Genomic DNA, 21,674 nt, shown 5'->3' with positions numbered 1-21,674 from the left:
GTTGCACGTGTTGATGATATGAAGATCAGTAGACAGAGGTCAACAATGGATCAATGTCACATGACATGAGCCTCAAACTATGCTCATTATTTCATGTCTCGCTCACTTCTGACATCAACAGATATAATCTTTGACATGAACTTGGAAATATGTTATTTATTAAAAAAAATTATTTTTAACATAAACTGAATGGGTACCCTATAGCTAATTTTATTACCTGGGTAATTATAAACAGGTGGGTACTAGAGCACCCGGATACAAATTGACACCTTGAATTAAGGGTTCCCATCTTCCAGTACTGGTTTTTGCACACCATTCTCAGACATGCCCTACTGAGACATTGAGACTAATCCCCAATCATGGGAAGTCGGATCTGATCCCTTCTCAGAAGTTTGCTTACTTGGGGATGAATTTCTTCATCCATCAAGGGACAATTCATTTCTTCTACTCTCAACCCTCCCAACCCCCAGTGAACCAGGACCACACAGATGATGAGTTTTGTATTATATCTCTAGGAATTCTTCCTGCTGCTAACAAACTGGAGACTCACTGAAACTTGTCAGCTCTTGATTCATTTGTTTTCTTGTTCCTGTTGCTATCAGAGTTGGTGGCTAAATTTGTCTAGAGCACCAATACACGTCCAGAACCTAACTCCTTTTCTGTACATTGATGTGTCATATTCAGGTTTTGGTACTCATCTAGAGCCCAAGGGTGGGTGCTCGTCTAGAGCCCATGTGTGTAGGCTTCAGGAAGAATCTTCTCTTCCAATCTACAGCCTAGAAATGAGGGCTGATTTTTGAACACTACAGGAGTGCATCAGTTGAATAAGACACATAGCTTCAGAGGTTATCACTCTCTGAGTCCACCACAGGACAGGCGAGATAAATATTCTGTGTACATCCTTACCGAAAAAGGTACAGGCAGTCCTCTAGGGGGAAAGCAAATAGTAGACTTCTTTACAGAAGTTGAACTTGCAACGACTTTGTTTCCAGTTCCAACCAAAAGGGCATGTGCAGTGGACTTCTTCAGTCTGAAGTGGGATTGACTTTACTAACATTGCCTGACTTTTTGGAATAAGTTCTTCGCAGAGTTAGTATCTGCATATCAAAGCTCATCCTGAAAGAGAATCTAATTCCCAGGTTTATGATGCCAAATGGTGAATTTTCTTCAATTGATGCATTTGTGAAATGCATGGCTCATATATGACCCCCTTTAACTTCATTTGTAGATTATCTTCATGCTCTTTTAGAAGAAAAAGCCCACTTGGTCTCCTCCATTAAGGGCTATATGGCTGCCTTTTCCAGTACTGCTTCTCTATGAGCTTCACAATAAGGTTGGACCCTCATCCTTCAGAATTGATCAAAATATGGCATTTCATAATCATTATTCTTTGGCTGTCATGAAAGTTGTCTGCTGCTTGTCTCCAGCTTCTTTCCATTCTACCTTTTATCACTGTTAAACCTGAGTGATGGTATTTATGCATTAGACCCATGAAACTTGGGCCAATGATAGTCATATTGGTGTCAACTGTGACAAAAGTTTAAAATTTTGGTCTTTCCTTTGAGATCAGAATTGCTGGGAAGGGTTATTTCATATGTCTCACGTATGATCAGGCAGACAAGTCATCAAGCCATTGTTCAGTTTGCAGTAGAGCACCCTACTTATGACAGAAGGTTAGTTCGGTCTTACGACCGCTCCGGTGGTCTAGTGGTAAGAGCATTCAGTCTTACAGTTATACTTGGGGCCATCAGTCTCCAACTAGGCTGGTTAAGACAGCAGTGAAATAGTAGGTAGTGATCACTGTTTTTTAAAGTTTGTTTGGGGGGTGATGAAAAACTAATTTTATTTTGTGCATCTTGCCTGTTGTTATTTCTTAATTTCCCTCCTCCCTAACCATTCACATGTCCATTCAGTCCAAGTCTAAATCCAAGAAGGATGTAACTAAGGCATCAGTCCTGGATCACTTTTTTATTCTAAGACTTAATTTATAATTGGAGGAACGAATTCACTTTGGACTGGTAACTCGCACCAGGAAAATAGTTAGCAATACAATAATAGCAAGTAAGTCATTATATAATTAAAATTCACTTTACCTTTTAAAGCATAATAGGAATAAACCATCAGTTTTTAGATCAAAAATTCAAAGATCAAGTCAGCTTTGACTGCCAATTACAAATGATGTTCCACACAATAATGCTTGTTTTACATCACACCAGGTTGAGCCTTTTTTGATGACATACACTTGGGTAAGAAATAGCCTATTGATCTTGGGGTTAAAAGGTCAACCAAATTTGATTACAGTCTGTCAAGTTCTTCAAAGGTCAATAACAGAAAATAAATTAAAGGGTAAAGTTCTAAGCCAAATGGGCCAGTACTCCATAAAATGTTGCCCCCAAAAATTAAACATGACCAAGGTCTTAATACAAATCCTCAGACTTGACCTAGGTTGTAATACAAATCATGCAAATTGACCCAGGTTTAATACAAATCCTCAGACTTGACCTAGGTTGTAATACAAATCATGCAAATTGACCCAGGTTTAATACAAATCCTCAGACTTGACCTAGGTTGTAATACAAATCATGCAAATTGACCCAGGTTTAATACAAATCCTCAGACTTGACCTAGGTTGTAATACAAATCATGCAAATTGACCCAGGTTTAATACAAATCCTCAGACTTGACCTAGGTTGTAATACAAATCATGCACATTGACCCAGGTTTAATACATATCCTCCAACTTGATCTAGGTTTTAATACAAATCCTCAAACTTGACCTAGGTCTTAATACAAATCCTCAAACCAAATTTTATTTAAATGAAGTCCTTAAAACATTACTGAACAGAAATGAAATAGTAGGATAGTAGGGAATGGGATGGTATGGATGGACAGAGTTAACACTGTATGCCCTTACTTTGATGTGGAGGTATAGTTTTAATACTAGACAAATTTCCAATAAACTTGTTTGCATATAGCGTATCAAAAGAAAATTGAGTAAATAAAACACTTTTATGACATCTAATTTAGCTTTTTATGTAATTAAATGTTTTTGATATCTGTTTGGTCCTAATTCATACAGTTCTTCTTGTAGGTGTGGGTGGTGAGTTCAGCATCTCCAAGGTTGCCCTTGTTGGTGGAGGATGCTGCAAGACCAGAAACAGCAGAGGTAAGCATTAGTATTAGATCAACATTAGATATTTATGATGACAAAGTCTTGTGCATTATTTTCAGAGAAAAAACAACTGACAGCATCTTTAATGGATGGATATAGTGTTAGTAACCTTCCTTCCTACCGTCTCATTTAACTTCATGGTCAGCAAATTGTGTTCCCAGTCATGAATTCAAGACAAATTTAGTGCATGTCTTTACATTGAAAACATTTAGGATAAATTTGATTTTCACCATATTCCACCACAATTAATGGAGTTATAGCCTCTGTTTGACTTTTTCCCTTCATTTGCATCATAATTTCATTTCTGCAGAATAATTTTTTAAAGACTAAATGTTTTTGTATGAGACTTCACATAAAACCCTGTATCATGTTTAATATTTATCATTTTCCCAAAAATTTAATGGAATTATGGTTCTTATTTGACATGTGACTTTGACCTCATTTGCATCATACTTTTTTTCCTCAATAAATTTTAAAGGACTTTGTGGATTCAAACCAAATCTTGCATGGGGCTTTTCATTAGAACAGTCTTGTAAAGATTTCATCTCGCCCTTTTTGAAAATATCTTGACAAAGTTCTGGCCCCATTTAACTTAGAAATTTTCCTTAATTTCCTTTCCACTTGGTAGCTTTTGAAGGACTTCATTAAATGAAGATGAGAATTGGTATCACCTTTATGTTAATAAGATATCAGGTTCACTTTTCAAGGTTATGGATGACATACATTTGGGTAAGGAAGTAGAATATCTGTTCTGGGGTCAAAAAATTAATGATCAAGCAAACTGATGGAACAAAGAAAAGTGATTTCTGCAACAGTGACATTGGTTTTTCATATGAAACCTGGACCAAGCATTGTCAATGGCTTGCACTCGTTGAAGGAAGGAACCTGTCAAATTTGGGGTCAGAGGTCAAGGTCACTATGACAAAGAAGAAAATGGTTTTGACACAAAATTTCAGTTATCTAGAAATAGGACTATGAAATGTAATGTGCCATCCATGGTAGACTTCTTATACCAAGAAGAACTTCAAAAGTTTGAATATATGTATAAATTTAAATGTAGTTGTCACACAGAGGTGACCTTGTCCATGTCAAGGACAGATTTTGAGTAGACTTTATTTCAGTCTGTGCTTTCATTTAGGTGCTCATGGATGCACTGAACAACCCGTTAAAATAATGAGGTCTCTACCCCTGCATGTATTTGGATTATTTACTTTCTAGTTGTGAAGCTGTTATTGGTGCACTTTAGGCACTATAGGTATGGTCTCGTGGTTATTTTTCATCCAGTAATAACAAAACTCTTATCATTTCAGGGATTTGCCACAGTGCACCAAGACACCAGGCTAGACAACAGAATCATTGATATACGGACAACAACAAATCAGGCAATCTTCCGACTGGAGGCTGGAGTTGTCAAATTATTTCGAGAATTTCTTGACCAGAAAAATTTTGTGGATGTTCATACACCAAAGATAATATCTGGTAATTGATCATATTTGTCTTAGAAGCATATTTTATCTTTAACAGCTTTGTCCGTATTATCATTTTAACTGAACTGTGTTCCTAGCAGATACGGTAACGCTTCGATGGCCTAGTGGTTAGAGCATCTGCCTCGGATGTGGGAGGTCGTGGGTTCGATCCCAAGCCAAGTCATACCAAAGACTTAGAAAAATGGTACTAACAGCTGCCTCACTTGGCACTCAGCATTAAGAGGTTAGTGTTAGGACTGGTCAGCCTGGTATCAGGATAATGTGACTGGGTGGGACATCATGCTAAATGTTTGTGGCATGATGCCCCTGTGCTAGACATCACTATAAACTGCCACACTGCAGACATCATAGCGATATGACTGAAAAATTGTTAAAGCTACTTTAAAAATCCAAATCACACACACGCCTAGCAGATATGGTTTCAGCGTAAAAATGAACAAAAAACACAATCATTCAACTGTCATTTAGTGGGTGTGTGTCTCCTGCATGGTTTTACTTGATTATTAGTAGGTTTCTTTCACCCATGAATAACCGAGTTGATGAATTTCACATCTCTTCATTCATCAGCCATCATTGTATTTTACTGGCTAAGCATCGGTTTTTCAGGAATATGTATAGGATGATGTAGAAAATCAATTAGTTCATTAATATTTTAAGTGAATTTGAAATAATGAACCCTCCCATAGACTACTAATGGTTACTTTTTACATGAAATACTGAATCCTCCTCTAGTCTACCATTTAATGGGTATTTTTAATGGGGCCCTTTGACATGAAATAATGAACCCTATCATAGACTACTAATGGGTACTTTTTACATGAAATACTGAATCCTCTTCTAGTCTACCATTTAATGGGTATTTTTAATGGGGTCCTTTTACATGAAATAATGAACCCTCCCATAGACTACTAATGGATACTTTTTACATGAAATACTGAACCTTACCATAGACTACCATATAAAAATTGACACACGTTTTTTTAGTATTTGGTCCCATGACTTTTGAATAAAGAACTCCACTTCTGAGTCACAGTGTTATTATAGTACCACCACTGTTGAATGATCATCCCTCTTGCTTACAAATGGTGGTCTTTCAGGACAGGTGGTCTGGATCTGTCATAAAATGGGTTATTAGCTCGTATATCACAGTTGATCGGTCATGTCATAACTGGCCCCTTTGTCATAAAAGGGTCATTGCATCATATGACACAGTAAATCAGCTAGTACAGTCTGACCCTTCTGTCATAAAAGGGCCATTTCATTGCATAATAATCTATTTGTCGTGTAGAATCTAGTCTATCAACCATTAAAGAGTTGTTACTTTATATGACACCTTTGATCTGCCATGTCAAATCTGGCCCTTCTGTCATGAAAGAGTCACTACATCATATAACACATTTGATCTGCCATGTCAAATCTGGTCCTTGTGTCATGAAAGAGTCACTACATCATATAACACATTTGATCTGCCATGTCAAATCTGGCCCTTCTGTCATGAAAGAGTCACTACATCATATAACACATTTGATCTGCCATGTCAAATCTGGTCCTTGTGTCATGAAAGAGTCACTACATCATATAACACATTTGATCTGCCATGTCAAATCTGGTCCTTGTGTCATGAAAGAGTCACTACATCATATAACACATTTGATCTGCCATGTCAAATCGAATGTTTTTGTTATAAAAAGGTAATTGCATCATACAACAGTTTTTCTGTTATGTCCAAAATTATTTGTTTACCAAACTAAAAATATCATTGTCTCTAGACAGGAACAATAGAAACTTGATTTTGGAGAAGGTCATGTCCAAAATAGAATTTTATATAATTATGGAGAAAAAGTAACAAATACAAATTAAATATACATAACAAAATGGTATTGAAAACTATGTCCTGTTCACAGGTGTTTGTATTCAATTCTTACTTTCCATTCAGGTGTTTGTATTCAATTCTTACTTTCCATTCAGGTGTTTGTATTCAATTCTTACTTTCCATTCAGGTGTTTGTGTTCAATTCTTACTTTCCATTCAGGTGTTTGTATTCAATTCTTACTTTCCATTCAGGTGTTTGTATTCAATTCTTACTTTCCATTCAGGTGTTTGTATTCAATTCTTACTTTCCATTCAGGTGCTTTAGTTTGAGATGCTTCAGGCAGACATCGCTAATGATGAAATTTTCACAAGCATTAATACTGTTAGCAAGACATCTGTGATCACCAATCAGCAAAGCTTGAAAATTTTGTGCTTATAAAGCTGAATTTTCTGAATTTAGAAAAAAGTATTTATGCTAGAATATTATTTTACTGTTTATTTTGTAATTTTCTTGTCTTCATAATATTTGAGTGTGTGTTTGTGTTTTTTATTTATTTTTAACATAGCTTTAACATTTTCGGTCACATTGCTACGATGTATGCTGTGTGGCAGTTTATATTAATGTCTAGCATTGGGGCATCATGCCACAGACATGTAGCATCATCTCCCACACAAAAACATTATTCTGACACCAGGCCAAGTATTCCTAGCACTAACCTCTTAATACAGGGGGCTAAGCGAGGCAGATGCTTGTACCATTTTTATAAGTTTTGTTATGACTCTGCCAGGATTTGAACCCACATCCAAGGCAGATGCTCTAAGTTCTTAGGCCACTGGATCGGTACATATTTGTGTCCTGTTAGTTCCTGTCCTGTCCTGTAATTTGATAGCTTTACAGTAATGTGGGTATTTAGTATTGCCCATGTCCCATGGAGTTTTACTGTAATGTGGGTATTTAGTATTGCCCATGTCCCATGGAGTTTTACAGTAATGTGGGTATTTAGTATTGCCCGTGTCCTGTCAGTTCCTGTCCTGTCCTGTAATTTGATAGAGTTTTACAGTAAGATCTAGATAAATTTTGATTTTCATAATCTTTTGACAAATTGAAATTAGGAGAAAATTGCATTTCAGTCTGATCACATTTCTCATTGCCATGTATAAAGTTTTACTATTTGTTTTTCAATAGCGGCCTCTGAGGGTGGAGCCAATGTCTTCAAGGTGACTTACTTCAAAGGAGAGGCATTTCTTGCCCAGTCACCACAACTGTACAAACAGATGTGCATCTGTGGGGACTTTGAAAAAGTCTACACCATTGGAGCTGGTAGGTTTTCAGGGTAAAATTCTTTCACAAATGCATTTTATAGACAGCAATACATGTAGCTGATACACTAGTACTTGTGATTTGATGTCTTGAGCTTATGTTACAGCTGTAATTCATTATAATGTAAAAGGCAGGGTTCACCAATGTATTGCAAAAAGCAGAACACGGTTTCTGTTTGCCCTGTCTATTCATCCAATTGTTTGTTCATTCAAACTGTGAGGTTTAGTGATTGTCATGCCAGACTTGTAACTAGAGAGACACAGGTGAAAATCCAGTCTAGAAAAGGTGACACAGTCCTGAAACATGTGAACACGATCCTCAAGCTCAGAACCCACCAAATCAAGTCATACTTGGACAACATCTGGGTTACTAAATTTAATGGTACTGGAGAGGGTATGGGCAATTGGTTGAGGGTGCATTAGACCATGGTATTATGAGAACCACACATGTACCAAACCATAAAAACATAGTAATGAGAACTACATATGCACAAAATAGTGGTATAGCAGAAATGGTTGCATTTTGTCAAGTAATAATGGTTATAAAGGAAAAATAAGATATCATACTAAGGTTCACATTTTATTTGTCTTCAAAACCCATATCGTCATACATTTGATAAACCAATTCAAATAAAATGGTTTAACTTTGGTCACATGGTCCATAGCAGCAGTACCACATTATATACGGAATCATGTTAAAACCAGGGTAAGTTGTATATACAGATCCACATACCCATTATAAAGATACCACTTTCTTATATAACATACTTGGTATAAATGTGTTCAGGATGTCCAGAGGCAACATGTGAAATTTAAAAACAACTATATTTGTAAAATTCTTGCTGAAATACTTGCATAAAAAAGTATATTTAAATAATTTTCATCACATTGTCCAGAATCTATGGTAACCACTTTTTCTTTATAACCCAAGCTTGGTATGCCACATCATAAATGTATTAGGGGCACATAATGGTACACATGTCTACTTATGTCTGTGTATTGCAACAAGGTTACCATGGCCTTAAAAAAAAGAACAACCTGTAAATTATAATTTAAATTTTTGTGAAGGCCCTATGACTCTGTAAGTCCCAAATTAAAGCTTTGTCTTTAAACTTAAATTGTAAAAAGTTCTGGAGGACTTTGATCATGCGCTTGAATCTATGCATATGAATTATACCTTTATCTTTTGTCAGACTATTGTGCAGTATGTAAAATTAACAGTGTATAAAATCTGGAACATAGTTACCGTTGGTTTTGTTCTTTCAATACTAAATAAACCTGCTTTTAAAAATGGTTAAATGTTGTGTTGTTAGTTAGAAGAGTGATACCAGGCCCCACTTGGGCCTTTTGTTTATGTTCTCAGTGCAGTAAATTTGATTCATTATAATTTGTGTCATTTCTTGTCCAGTTTTCCGGGCTGAGGACTCCAACACTCACAGACATCTGACAGAGTTTGTGGGACTTGACTTGGAGATGGCATTCAGCTATCACTACCATGAAGTTGTTGACTTGATTGCAGAAATGTTTGTCCACATCTTCAAGGGACTACGTGACAGGTAAGGCTTGTACTGAAAGATCTCAGTAATAATGTGTAGGATCCCTAGCAATGGTTCATGTATCACAAAACAAGTTTTCATGACTGAAATAATTGCAATGGATCATCTATAATAAATTACAAGTATAATTAGAGTCAAAAATATGTTTCCAATTGCACTGGTTTTAAAATTAGGGTAGGTAGTTTTTTTTTTAAATAAGCATTATGTACATTATATAAATATATATATATATATATATATATATATATATATATATATATATATATATATATATATATATATTCTAAGCACTTCAAGTACTGGTCTGAATTGGCTTAGATACACAAATACATTTTGGGATTTTTTTAAACCTCATATATAATATAATGATTAGTATATATAATGTACTAAGCGCATTAAGTATTGGGCAAGACTGGCCAAGGTAGGTGCACAAATCAATTTCAGAATTTTTATTTTTGTATATATTTTTTTAACTCTGGAGGAAAAGAGGATCAGCACCCAAGAAAACAGGAACAGTTGGCTGACCAGAAAAACACTTGGAGGGGGGGGGGGCTTAGTTAAATTTGTCGTCGATTTGAATTTTTCCACTCATGAAATCTACATATTTTCAGGTATCAAGAGGAGATACAGACAATTAACAAGCAGTACCCTGCAGAACCATTCAAGTTCCTAGAGCCAAGGTATTACAAAAAGTTGGACACGGTTTTTGTTTATGTCTTGTCTTTTCATCCATTCATTTGTTCATTGGAGGTTTAGTGATTGTCATGCCTGATTTGTAACAGAAAGGCAAAGGTGAAAATCTTACCTGGAAGAGATCACACAGTCCTGAAACACATGAAAAATACTCTCAAGCACAGATGGTACTTGGACAAAATCAAGGTTGCTAATTTTGCGGTTTTTAGAGGGGTATGTATAATCAGTAGAGGGTGTGTTGCTTACTGCATTGGTGGAGGGGGGGCAGTTATCAAGGTCAAAATCAGATGCCTACCAAAAACTTTAGCATATTGTGCTGTGATGTAGTCTGTCCATCTATCCATTTGTTAGCAATTTTGTTTCTTTAGAGTAATAGGAGTTAACCAAAATCTGTACAGGTAATAGATTCTGTGGACAGCTTGACAGCTGGTAAGAAAGTAATCTGTCAGTTTTGGGTCAAAAGCTCAAACATACTGTGTTCAGTGACCAAAATTTTGGATGGCAATGCATTTGACGTAAGGAAGAAACCTACCAGTTGGGGGGAGAAGGTCAAAGGTCAGGGTCCTTGTGCCTGAAAGAAGAAAAATAGTTTCCACAGGATATACATTGTACATCACCTGTAGACATGCAGCAAATGACTTTACATGAAGGCGAATCTGGACATTAGAGAATGTTTTATGTCTTACATAAATGTTAAGACCACATGGTCATAAACTGAGTAAAAAAGAAGTGAAATGAACAAGTTTTATAAAACTTAACAAATAATTTAAGAATGACAGTGATAAATGAAAATATAAGAGGAACTTAAGGTGTTGTGATTTGAATTCAAAATAATCATAAAAGGTTCTGTTCAAGTCCAAAGGAATTGATTGTTTCCAAATGAATTTCAGATCTTTCAATGTACAGCTCACAATGGTATTAACCAGAACTCTTTTGAATAATTCACAATGTCTCAGAGTAATGATTACCCTCGCTATCTCATTGTTTTGATTTTAATTGTTTGATTTTATTACCACTGGTTGATAATAAACTTTTCTTAACTATAAATAACATTTTCTTTGGCCCTATATAGCCTTACAGTGCTGGTAAAGTACAATCAATCAATCAGTCTCAGAATAATGTACAAAATTAGCTATGTAATATCTTTATAGATAATCACTACAATCTATACTCATGAACAAAAATTACATATAGATACAGTCGTGTGGAAAGAGTTTCGAAAAATATAGATTTACATCATGCCATAGCAATGGTTAGGTAATGGTCAGATTACCTACTCAGGGGGCAGTAACTATTGGTAGAATATTTATATAAACCTCTTGACCTAATTACCTATTTGACACTATGCAAACATATACCTGTTGCGTTATGAAGTATGAATTTACAGCCAGTGTTTATGGTTCATTTCTTGCCTTATTTTTTAACACATTTAAGATTCTTTAGAGCAAGGTCTGTTCATCTGATATGGGAATCAAATTTTTAAATGTAATGGGAATCAAAACTAGATCTGTTTCATCTGTTTGCATGTTGGCCAGCTTGAAAACTCGTCGTTGTTATGGGTTTAATGTAATTTTTCAGTACATGATATACTGTACATGGCAGCTAGTATATTTGGTGGAGGAAGAACCTGGGAAAACCCACAGGAACAACCACCAACACAAGGGAAACTACTGGCAAGCATTTCACATACCCTCATTGGCCTAGTCTGAGACTTGAACCCATGTGTACAGAGGTGAGATGTCAGTGATCTATACAAGAGAGTGGTTTAGACGTCCCTGGTCCCCATTGAAAACTTATTAAATGTCTGTTTAGATGGACATTCAGTCCTTCTTTAAGTTCTTATTTAGAATAATATTGATCTAGCAAAGGTGTCTTTTTGTAATTTGTAGAAAGTATAAATTGGATGAAAAGGTGAGGTCATATTACCATGTTTTACATGAAATTAAATCATACTAATGGAATTTATATGGATTAAAGAACCAATTTAGAATATACTATGGCAAATATTTTATTATTTTATATAGAATTTATAGATTTCTTTTTTTAAACCATGGTTTCATAGAATTTTGAAAGTTTTCTTGTAAGGAAAACAAGTCAGGGTCTTATTTCATCATTTTTAAGAAGAATTACCATGATTTCAGTTTGAGATTGGAGTTCAGAGAGGCTGTACAAATGTTACGGGATGTTGGAGTTGAGATGGCAGATACAGAGGATCTCAGTACACCAAATGAAAAACTCCTAGGCAGATTGGTGAAAGCCAAGGTAAAACATACCACTTGCACTGAGATATATATTTTTATAACAAAAAGCATTCAAGTAATATTTTGTGGCATGATATCACATTTTATGGCTGTTCCATTTAAACATAAAGGGTAACCAAAGAAGTCTGCTTTCAGTGCCTTTTGTTGGAATTTCATTGAATGCAATAGCAAGCTTACACATCCAATCAAATTCAAGTTGTTCAAATTTAAACACTGTTCTCCTTGAGACAAGGGGTGCACACAACTGGAATGGATTCATAAATAAGTGATTTTGCACAGCTGTCCATGTTTGCACAAATACATCCTTTCCCTGTAATGGCTTCTGTCTGGTATGTAGTCATACTTTCGATCTTAAACTTAAAAAGTATCCTTTTGAAATCAATTTCCTTCACCATTTTTGGCCAATGTACAGTGCACTGCTGTTGCACACTGTTGGTTAGTTGGCTTTACATACTAAGGGAGGCAACTCATGAAATCCAATAGTGCACAACACTGAAATATCTGATTGATCCTCCAAACACGTTTGGTTAATGTATCAGAAACTTGGCTAGTGAAGATGGCATTATCGAGGCTGGCAGAATCATGACTATATTGTAATAAGATCCCTTAACAATGTTTATTAGATATGTAATCGTATTGACCTCATCTTGTTCTTTTGGAGAATTTAATTTTTGTGGTTTTGCAGAAATTTAATTTTTCTATGGATGTTTTTTGTGTGGATATGCATCTGACTTGTGCATCCTGATATAGTCCTTACCCGAAAATAGTTGTGATATAATTCATACTCTTATATAGTCATGATATACCACTTATCTTTAAATAGTCATGATATGATCCTAACCCCAAAAAGTCATGACATACTCCATACCCTTATATAGTCATGATATACCACTTATCTTTAGCGCTGTCCATTATGGATCACTGCCATCTCACCTCTGCTTGGGTTTGAGTCTTGGATTCGGCCAATGTGGATATGTGAGAAAGCTTGCCAGTAGCTTCTCGTGGGTCGGTGGTTCTTTCCGGGGTTTTCCCGGGTTCTTCCTCCACCATTAGTACTGGCCGCCATGTATAGCCTATCGTGTGCTGAAAAATGGTGCTAAACCCCACAACAACAACAGCAGCCACTATCTTTAAATAGTCCTGATATAGTCCTTACCATAAAATAGTCATGATATACTCTATACCCTTATATAGTCATAATATACCGCTTATTTTTAAATAGTCCTGAGAGAGTCCTTACCCTTAAATAGTCCTGATATACCCCTTGCCCTTAAATAGTCCTGATATACTTCTTATCTTTAGTCATGGTATACCCCTTACATTTTAATGGTCCTGATATAGTCCTTATATTTAAATAGTCATGATATAGTCCTTGTCCTTAAGTAGTCACAATATAGTTATGACATTCCCCTTAATTAATCATGATATAGTAATTTTCATTAGTCTTGATATTCTCCTTATCCTTAAATGGTCATGATATGCTCTTTATTTTCAACTAGTCCAGATATATGCTTTATCTTTAAATATTCATAATATAGTCCTTAACCTTTGAATATTCATAATATAGTCCTTAATCTTTGAATAGTCATGATATAGTCCTTATCCTTACATTGTCATGATATGATCCTTATCCTTAAATGGGCATAGTCCTTATCTTGAAATAGTCATGATGTATTCTTTATCTTTAAATAGTCATGATACGGTCCTTATCCTTAAATAGTCATATAGACCTTATCTTCAAATAATCATGATATAATCCTTGTCCTTAAATAGTCATGAGATATGTTTTATCTTTAAATAGTCATGATATATCCTTATCCTAAATAGCCATGATATAGTCCTTATCCTTAAATAGCCATGATATAGTCCTTATCCTTAAATAGTCATGATATAGTCCTTATCCTTAATAGTCATGATATAGTCCTCATCCTTAGTCATGATATAGTCCTTATCCTTAATAGTCATGATATAGTCCTTATCTTTAAATACTCGTGATATAATCCTTATCCTAGATAGTCATGATATTGCAATTTTCCTTAATTGTAATAATCTCCTTATCTTTAAACAGTCATGATATACCCTTTTCTTAGTATTCTAAGGTCCTAGCCTTTACACGTTTCACTTCTGTCGATGCGAGTCTTGACTCAAACAATGTAAATATGTGAAAAAACTTTACAGTAGCTTCCTGTTGATTGGTTGGCTTCCCAGGTTCATCCAACACTAAATGTACTAAATACCACAAAACCCAAAAATTTTAATGGTTATGAAAGTATAATTTTTTCCTCATCCTATAAATATGTTTGTCCAATTATAAAATGGGTGTTATAAATGCTAACATGTATGGTAAACTTGTTTCCATATTGTCACGCATGTAGCATTACATTTGAGATGTTTGTAATTTTAAGGGGGTAAACATCCTTTGTTATACAGTTAGTTAATGTTGTGTATCACTTACTGATATTTTATTTCAGTATGACACTGACTTCTATATTTTGGACAAGTTTCCTCTAGCAGTGCGGCCATTCTACACCATGCCTGACCCAGAGGATAATGTATGTACTAGCACTAGTTTTTAAAGACCTACAGCAGCCAGAATTTCTTCTAAATGCTTTCTTTTTTGATGATGCATCTCACACATTAATCACATTTACTTTGAAGAATTTAATTTCTTTATCTTAAGACATTTTTCTTATAAATTTTTGAAAAATAAGCATAAAAATGATGAGCAGAAATATTTTAGGTTAACAAAAAGAGAATTTTAAAGTTTTAAACTTGTATTTCTTTTTAATCCATCCATCAGTCATGCTTTAGTGAAGTTTTGCATTTAGGCAGGTTGTTAGAAATTGATGTTTGATGTCAGTGTCAATGAATACATATACATCTATAATTAAATTTAATGAAGCTTGAAATTGTTACATTTATTTTCCAGAAATTTAAACGTGAGTTCAGTCAACTGACAGATTCTTACATTTCATTAAAAAAAAAACATTTTTAGTTTACATGGCTGTAAGGCCACATGAGCTTCTGGTATGGCCATACGTCCACCTTTTATCCATCAGCATTGACTTCTTTCACTGAGGCCATACAACTGATATGACTTGGAATATAGGTTTATATCATCATAATCTATGATAAGTATTGATAGGAGAGAACCCATGCATATAAATGTGGGGATCTTGCATATAAATGAGGTGATCTTGCATATAAATGAGGCAGTCTTGCATATAAATGAGGCGATCTTGCATCAGACTGGCTGAGGTGGCGCTCTACAGTTTTGTATTTTGCATAGGGTTAGGATTTTAAAGAAAAAGAAATTTCACCGGCTTTCCTCACTGGTTATACTGGCTATTTAAATAAATACCTTGTATATCTTAGGTATAATTAAAAGAACCTTTAATTCCCTTTATTTTGGTGTATGATTGATGGGTGTACTATGGGTTGTAGAGTATACAGCTTGGCCTTACTTCAAATGTGCACCTTTCAAAAAAGTGCTAGCTCTACTTGGTCATTTTCACTTCCTGAACTTAAGAGGTAAATTGTATAAAAAAGAGCTGATAATTTTTTTTATATTTTATATATTTGGTAATTCATTCATTGCACTTTCAGAAGCTGGTATTGTCTAGTCTGGCAAAATTCATTTTCCCTATTTTAATAGCTGCTATGTATAGTGTACTTTAGACTAAGTCAGGCTGATTTTTTAACACAAAGGAGCGGTCATTTTAGTTAGCAGTGTGCTTAAATCATGTACAATTTCCAAAAGTACAATATCCAAAGAAATATCATCCACATTACATTACTGTAGCATATAGGTATGCCAACATCTCTCCATTGTGCATGTTTTAAATGCGAACTACTTCACCTTACATACGTCACTCTCTCTAAAGTACATATTAATTGGTGAGCGCCCCCTGAGCTTGTTACCAAGATCATTTTTCTGATCCAACTTTTATCAAGCTTGGAATGAATGCATATATCATCAGTGTCTCAGAAGTCTTAGATAATGAGTGAGATACATTTGAATCAGGTGATCGTGCATCTGATTGACTGAGATTGTTTTCACTTTGGAAATCTTATTTCCAATCCAGTTTTGATCAAACATAGAATGTGGGCTTGAATGAGTTAGCTAAAGAGCAAGATATATATATTAATGAAGTGATCTTGTACTTGATTGGCTGAGCTTGCTACCACTCCGAAGACTATATTTTTGAGTAAAAAACGTGGTAAATAGACTTCCTTGATGAAGATTAGTATAATCATCAGCATGAGCCATGCATATTTATGAAATGCTCTTGCATTTGATTGGCTGAGCTTGTCAGCAGTTTCTTAACTCACTTTCTTATCAGATAGCTATCAAACTTAGTAATTAGGCTTATATTATCAAAATAACCAACGAGCTTTTTATGAGCAATTAGATCATCATTATTGAGGACATGTGCTTAATAATGACATCATCACTCTGAAGGACACGTGCTTATATAGGATATCATATTTTTGAAGACAAATGCTTAAAGGGCACTGTTTATAAAGAACACATCAGTACTAAGGACACCTGCTTATAAAGGATATTAGCAGTTTTAAGTTAACTCTATATGATGCAGATCTGCTTACAACAAACAAAATTGTATAGCCCCTTGAATTTTTTCTTCAGAATTGTTTGCCTGTAGTGAATAATTAAAAGGTTCTACATAGTCTATTTTATTTATGCTGTTAAAATTCAGATTTTTGTCTTGCATAGAAATGGTCCAACTCATATGATTTCTTCATGCGTGGGGAAGAAATTATGTCTGGTGCTCAGCGAGTTCATGATCCAGACATGTTGACAGCCAGGGCCAAGGAGCATGGAATAAGTATGTATATTAATATTATCAATCAGTTAAACGTAATATATTGAAAACATCCCATATTATACCATGGCAAACAGATGTGGCCTTTTACAGTGCTTATATTCTACCTTAAATAAGAATTGGGGCACTGGGTGGCAGATCTGTGTTGGTTTGTGTCCTATGCTCGACCAGTGTGGGTATGTGAGAAAGCTTGCCACTAGCTTTCCGTGTGTCAGTAGGTTTTTTTCTCCATGGGTTTCCCAGGTACTTCCTCCAACAGCTATACTGGCCACCATATATATCCTATTGTGTGCTAAAAATGGTATTAAAGCATCAACAACAAAAACAACTTAAAACAGAAGTAGTTGTATAGATTGTGTATAAGGCCTGCTGTGCCATAGCATGGTGTGGGCTGTTTTCAGTGTATAACACATTGTACAGTGCTTTTAGAACATGAACTAAATATAACTTTAATTGTTGTAAAATTACATTGAACTGAGTGGCAAAAATGTCATCAAATGTGTGTTGACTTTGTTAGAGATCCTTGGTTAATTGTATTTGTCAGGTTGCATATGACCTTGACATTGCCACTTTCCTGTAGTAAAAAAAAAACTTAGACCAGGATGACTGACTTTTGATGTACAGAAATGCTAATATGAAAATACACATTTATTAATATGATGAAAGAAAACTACTTTAACTATATTCAAAATCTAAACTTGATAAAACTATTTGTATTTCCTGACAAAAATTGTAAGGTAAGAGAAGATTCACTCAGTAGCATGTGACAAGTTGAAATTAAACTGAAAGCACTTTACAAAATATTTTCAGTGACTACTGTGTAAATCATTTATAGACAAGATACATATCTTGTCTATATAGAGAGAAAACATTATTTTTTTTATGTACCATATTTTCCGGCCGATAAGTCGATGTGGAGTACAAGTCGAATTCACTAATTTTTTTAATTATTTCATCCTTCGTCCATATATAAGTCAATTCAGAGTATAAGATGAGGCCAGTTCAATAGCTTGGCTTTGAATTTTACACTAGTAACTTCCGATTTCATGAATATTGATGTATGTTATTCCATATTAGCGGCAATCATGAAATTGCATCACCGATGCTAACATGCTGGTGATTTTGCGCCTCTACAAGGCACTGATATTCTGTTACAGCTGAATAAACAGTATATGCTTGTTTTAATTATGATATCCTTTGCAACAAGAGCCACGTGGATGTGCACACTATGTACATGTTAATTAAAGGTCTAAAGCTTTAACCTGATTACTCCAGTTGAAACCAGTCTTGACTGAAAGATTCAACAGATGAGATAAACTCAGTGAGGCTAACAATAGGGAAATGAGGCTATCCATAGGGAAATCAGAAATGTGAAGAAAATTTAGAGACAGAAAACACAAAAGTTACAAACGAAAAGTAAATAATAATACTTTTTTTTATACTTTAACATATCTTTGAAATGCAGTATCAAATTTACACAAATGAACAGTTTTATAATAAGTATTTTTTAACATGTCAGTTATAATTGAAAGCACATCAGTGTTGTAATTTATTTTATTACCTGTAGTAGAACTGTACCACATTCTAATTAAGAAAATAATGATTAAGAGTTAACTTAATCATCTCCAATATCAATAAATCCCTCGAAGACTTCGTCTTCCATATTGGAATGAAAAATGGTGGCCATCTCAAGGCTCAGATCATTGGAAATGTTCTCACTATCGTCTGTGTCCATCTCATCATCCTTATCTGGCCTACCACCCTCATCTGGCTTCTCTATCCTGCCGACAATTTCTGCTTTAGCAAAACCATTCATAATAGGCGATTCAGGAACCCTGTCATATTCATCCTTAACCCAGTGTGCAACCTGGGAATATGTAGCACGCTGGATTCATCCTGTGTTTGTGAAGCTGTGCTCGCATGCCATCATCCAATGTTTCCACAACTTCTGATGCTCAGCCTTGAAACAGCGATTAACAGAAACGTCTAATGGTTGTAATAACTTTGTCATACCACCTGGGATGATGCCTAACGATGTAATAACTTTGTCATACCACCTGGGATGATGCCTAATGATGTAATAACTTTGTCATGCCACCTGGGATGATGCCTAATGGTTGTAATAACTTTGTCATACCACCTGGGATGATGCCTAATGATGTAATAACTTTGTCATACCACCTGGGATGATGCTTAATGATGTCTTCTTGGTTTCAATCTTCACCTTTGTCTCGGTACTGATGTGTGCACACATAGAATCCATAATGAGGAGAGACTTCTTAGTGAGAAAAAATCCACCAACTCGATGTGCTAAACATCTATCTAGCCACTTCCCCATCATGTTATTGTCCATCCATCCTTTTGGATTTACTTCAGTCATTATTCCACTGGGGAATTTCTCCTTTGGCATTGTTGTTTTCTGTTAAAAATCAGCATTGGTGGCAATTTTCCGCCATCGGCAGAACATGAGAGTTCTAGAGTGAAGTTTGACTTCTCGTGACCTGTTTTCCTAATAGTAACACTCTTAGATCCTTTAAGCTCGACTGTTCTGTCCATGTTTATCACATCAGTCATTTCCAAATTGTCAGTTTTAATCTTGTCTTGGACATACTCACAGAAATTGTTCAATTTTTCCAGAAAGTCTACTGGTAGTTTTTGTGCCATAGTAGTGCGTTGTCTTATACTAAGTCCCCTTCTTTGCATGAACCTATAACATCATGACACACTTCCACTGAAATTTTCAATTCCTAGTTCAGTTGCAATTTTCTTTGCCTTGAGTCTGAGATTAACAGAGTTCATTCCATGACACATGGTGCATATTCTTCTAATTTATCCTCAATATTAATCCATCATGATTTGCAGCCATGATTTGCTTTTTTGGTGTTTTGTTTTTTTAGCGCATAATGCAATCTTAGCTTTATGCCAATCCTTGACACATTTTTCACTTGCACCATATTTCCTGTGGGCAGCAATATTCCCACCTTTCTCTTCAGCGAACTTTACGACTTCCAGCTTAAAAGCGTGATTTGATGGGGGCATTGTGAGATAAGTTGTATGATTTGTACAGGGATATTTATATGAATGATTATGACTGAAACGACTGATCAAAACATACCTAACTTCATTAATATGTGCCAATACTGTAGCACGGCTAAATTCATTATTTACATCCAGAGAAGGGAGTGGGCATCATTTCCTGTGATTCTAATCTACTTGATATTAATGATAAAGAACAATGGGTTACAGGCAATAAGGTAACTAGTATCAGTAGTCAAAGCCAATATCAGGGTTTAAACAATTGTGGCAACTGGCTTTGATTTTTGTTGGAAACCAAAGACTAATTTATCAACAACCGGTAAAATCAAAGAGAGACACTGAAATGACGGCTGATTAAGAATGAATATAGGTGATGTGTTGAAATTACAATTTGCTTATAGCTGAAATGCAAAACTAAAAATAGATTGTTGAAGATCTGTGAGTAGTCCATCAATATATCTGATTTTAGTTTAGTTTAAACCATATTTATTTGAGAAACTTTGTCAAATACAGTTATAAACATATGATTTGTGGGATTTGGTAGAAAGCATAATCTACAGTATTTTATAAATAATCATAGAACACTCGAGTTAATATAGATTACAGCCCTTGTAGGATCAATTAGATCAGTGAAAAAGCTATGCTGGTAATCGCTCGTGTGTGGCCAGCAGTATACTGGAAAATCAAATATTAGTGGACCAGTTGCTAAAATGTGATCAGGAAGAACAAGGTATGGTTGAAAAGGATGAATAAAACAAAATTATTTCATATCTTCTTTTAGGAACAAACTATATGCTTTGAATTAGTACATTACACTATAGAGTATAGATTGTAAGTGTGCTATGCAGCCCAGTTAATTCTTTTTACTGGTAATTGTTTTCTTTTATTTCATGTTTGAGAAATAAGAAAATAACGCAGAATGCAAGCTAAATAATTTATTGACATATTAATTTAACAAGAATTTGTACTTCTATATGACCTGTTTTTGATTATGCTGATTATAAAGCAATTTTAATAGCATATCAGGTACTGTAATCCATATATAAGTCGATGCAATTTTAATGAAATCCGTATACAAGTCGATTCAGAGTATAAGACGAAGACCTGACTTTCAACTAGAAAAGTATTGACTTATTGGCTAGAAAATACGGTAAGCTCTGTCTTTTTCATTTACTTTTTTGGCCTCTAGAGTAACAAGTAAAACTGAACGTAACTTTAAAAAACATATGTTTGATTATTTTTTGTTCATTTCAGAACTAGATACAATCCAGGCATACATTGATTCCTTCAGATATGGTGCTCCTCCACACGCAGGAGGAGGGATAGGTATGTTATATGCCACCGCAGACTCAATTTAGAAATGTTTATTATAGGTTATATTCCAAAGTTTGCTATGATACTGTTCCATTTATGTTTTGCCAACATTAACAGACAAATTGGAGTTCTGTATTACTTATAAGGCTGCAATAGTATTAAAATTTTGTCAATAAAGT

The 21,674-nt window shown here is 34.9% G+C and overlaps 1 protein-coding gene across 1 annotated transcript in view; it reads left to right on the top strand.

Moving 5' to 3' along the window:
* LOC149771229 (aspartate--tRNA ligase, cytoplasmic-like) overlaps positions 1–21,674 on the top strand; it is a 35,232-nt gene that overhangs the window by 8,770 nt on the left and 4,788 nt on the right. The window contains exons 4-12 of the mRNA XM_089948695.1: positions 3,092–3,166; positions 4,483–4,651; positions 7,658–7,792; positions 9,200–9,347; positions 9,959–10,027; positions 12,182–12,302; positions 14,773–14,853; positions 17,037–17,148; positions 21,436–21,507. Of these exons, the coding sequence (XP_089804821.1) occupies positions 3,092–3,166; positions 4,483–4,651; positions 7,658–7,792; positions 9,200–9,347; positions 9,959–10,027; positions 12,182–12,302; positions 14,773–14,853; positions 17,037–17,148; positions 21,436–21,507 (982 nt within the window). The remainder of the gene's footprint in view (positions 1–3,091; positions 3,167–4,482; positions 4,652–7,657; positions 7,793–9,199; positions 9,348–9,958; positions 10,028–12,181; positions 12,303–14,772; positions 14,854–17,036; positions 17,149–21,435; positions 21,508–21,674) is intronic.

Source organism: Sinohyriopsis cumingii, unplaced genomic scaffold (assembly GCF_028554795.1).
Source record: "Sinohyriopsis cumingii isolate HCF-2022 unplaced genomic scaffold, ASM2855479v2 utg002020l, whole genome shotgun sequence".
Lineage (NCBI taxonomy): Eukaryota > Metazoa > Mollusca > Bivalvia > Unionida > Unionidae > Sinohyriopsis > Sinohyriopsis cumingii.
This window is presented reverse-complemented; position numbering and strand designations above follow the sequence as displayed.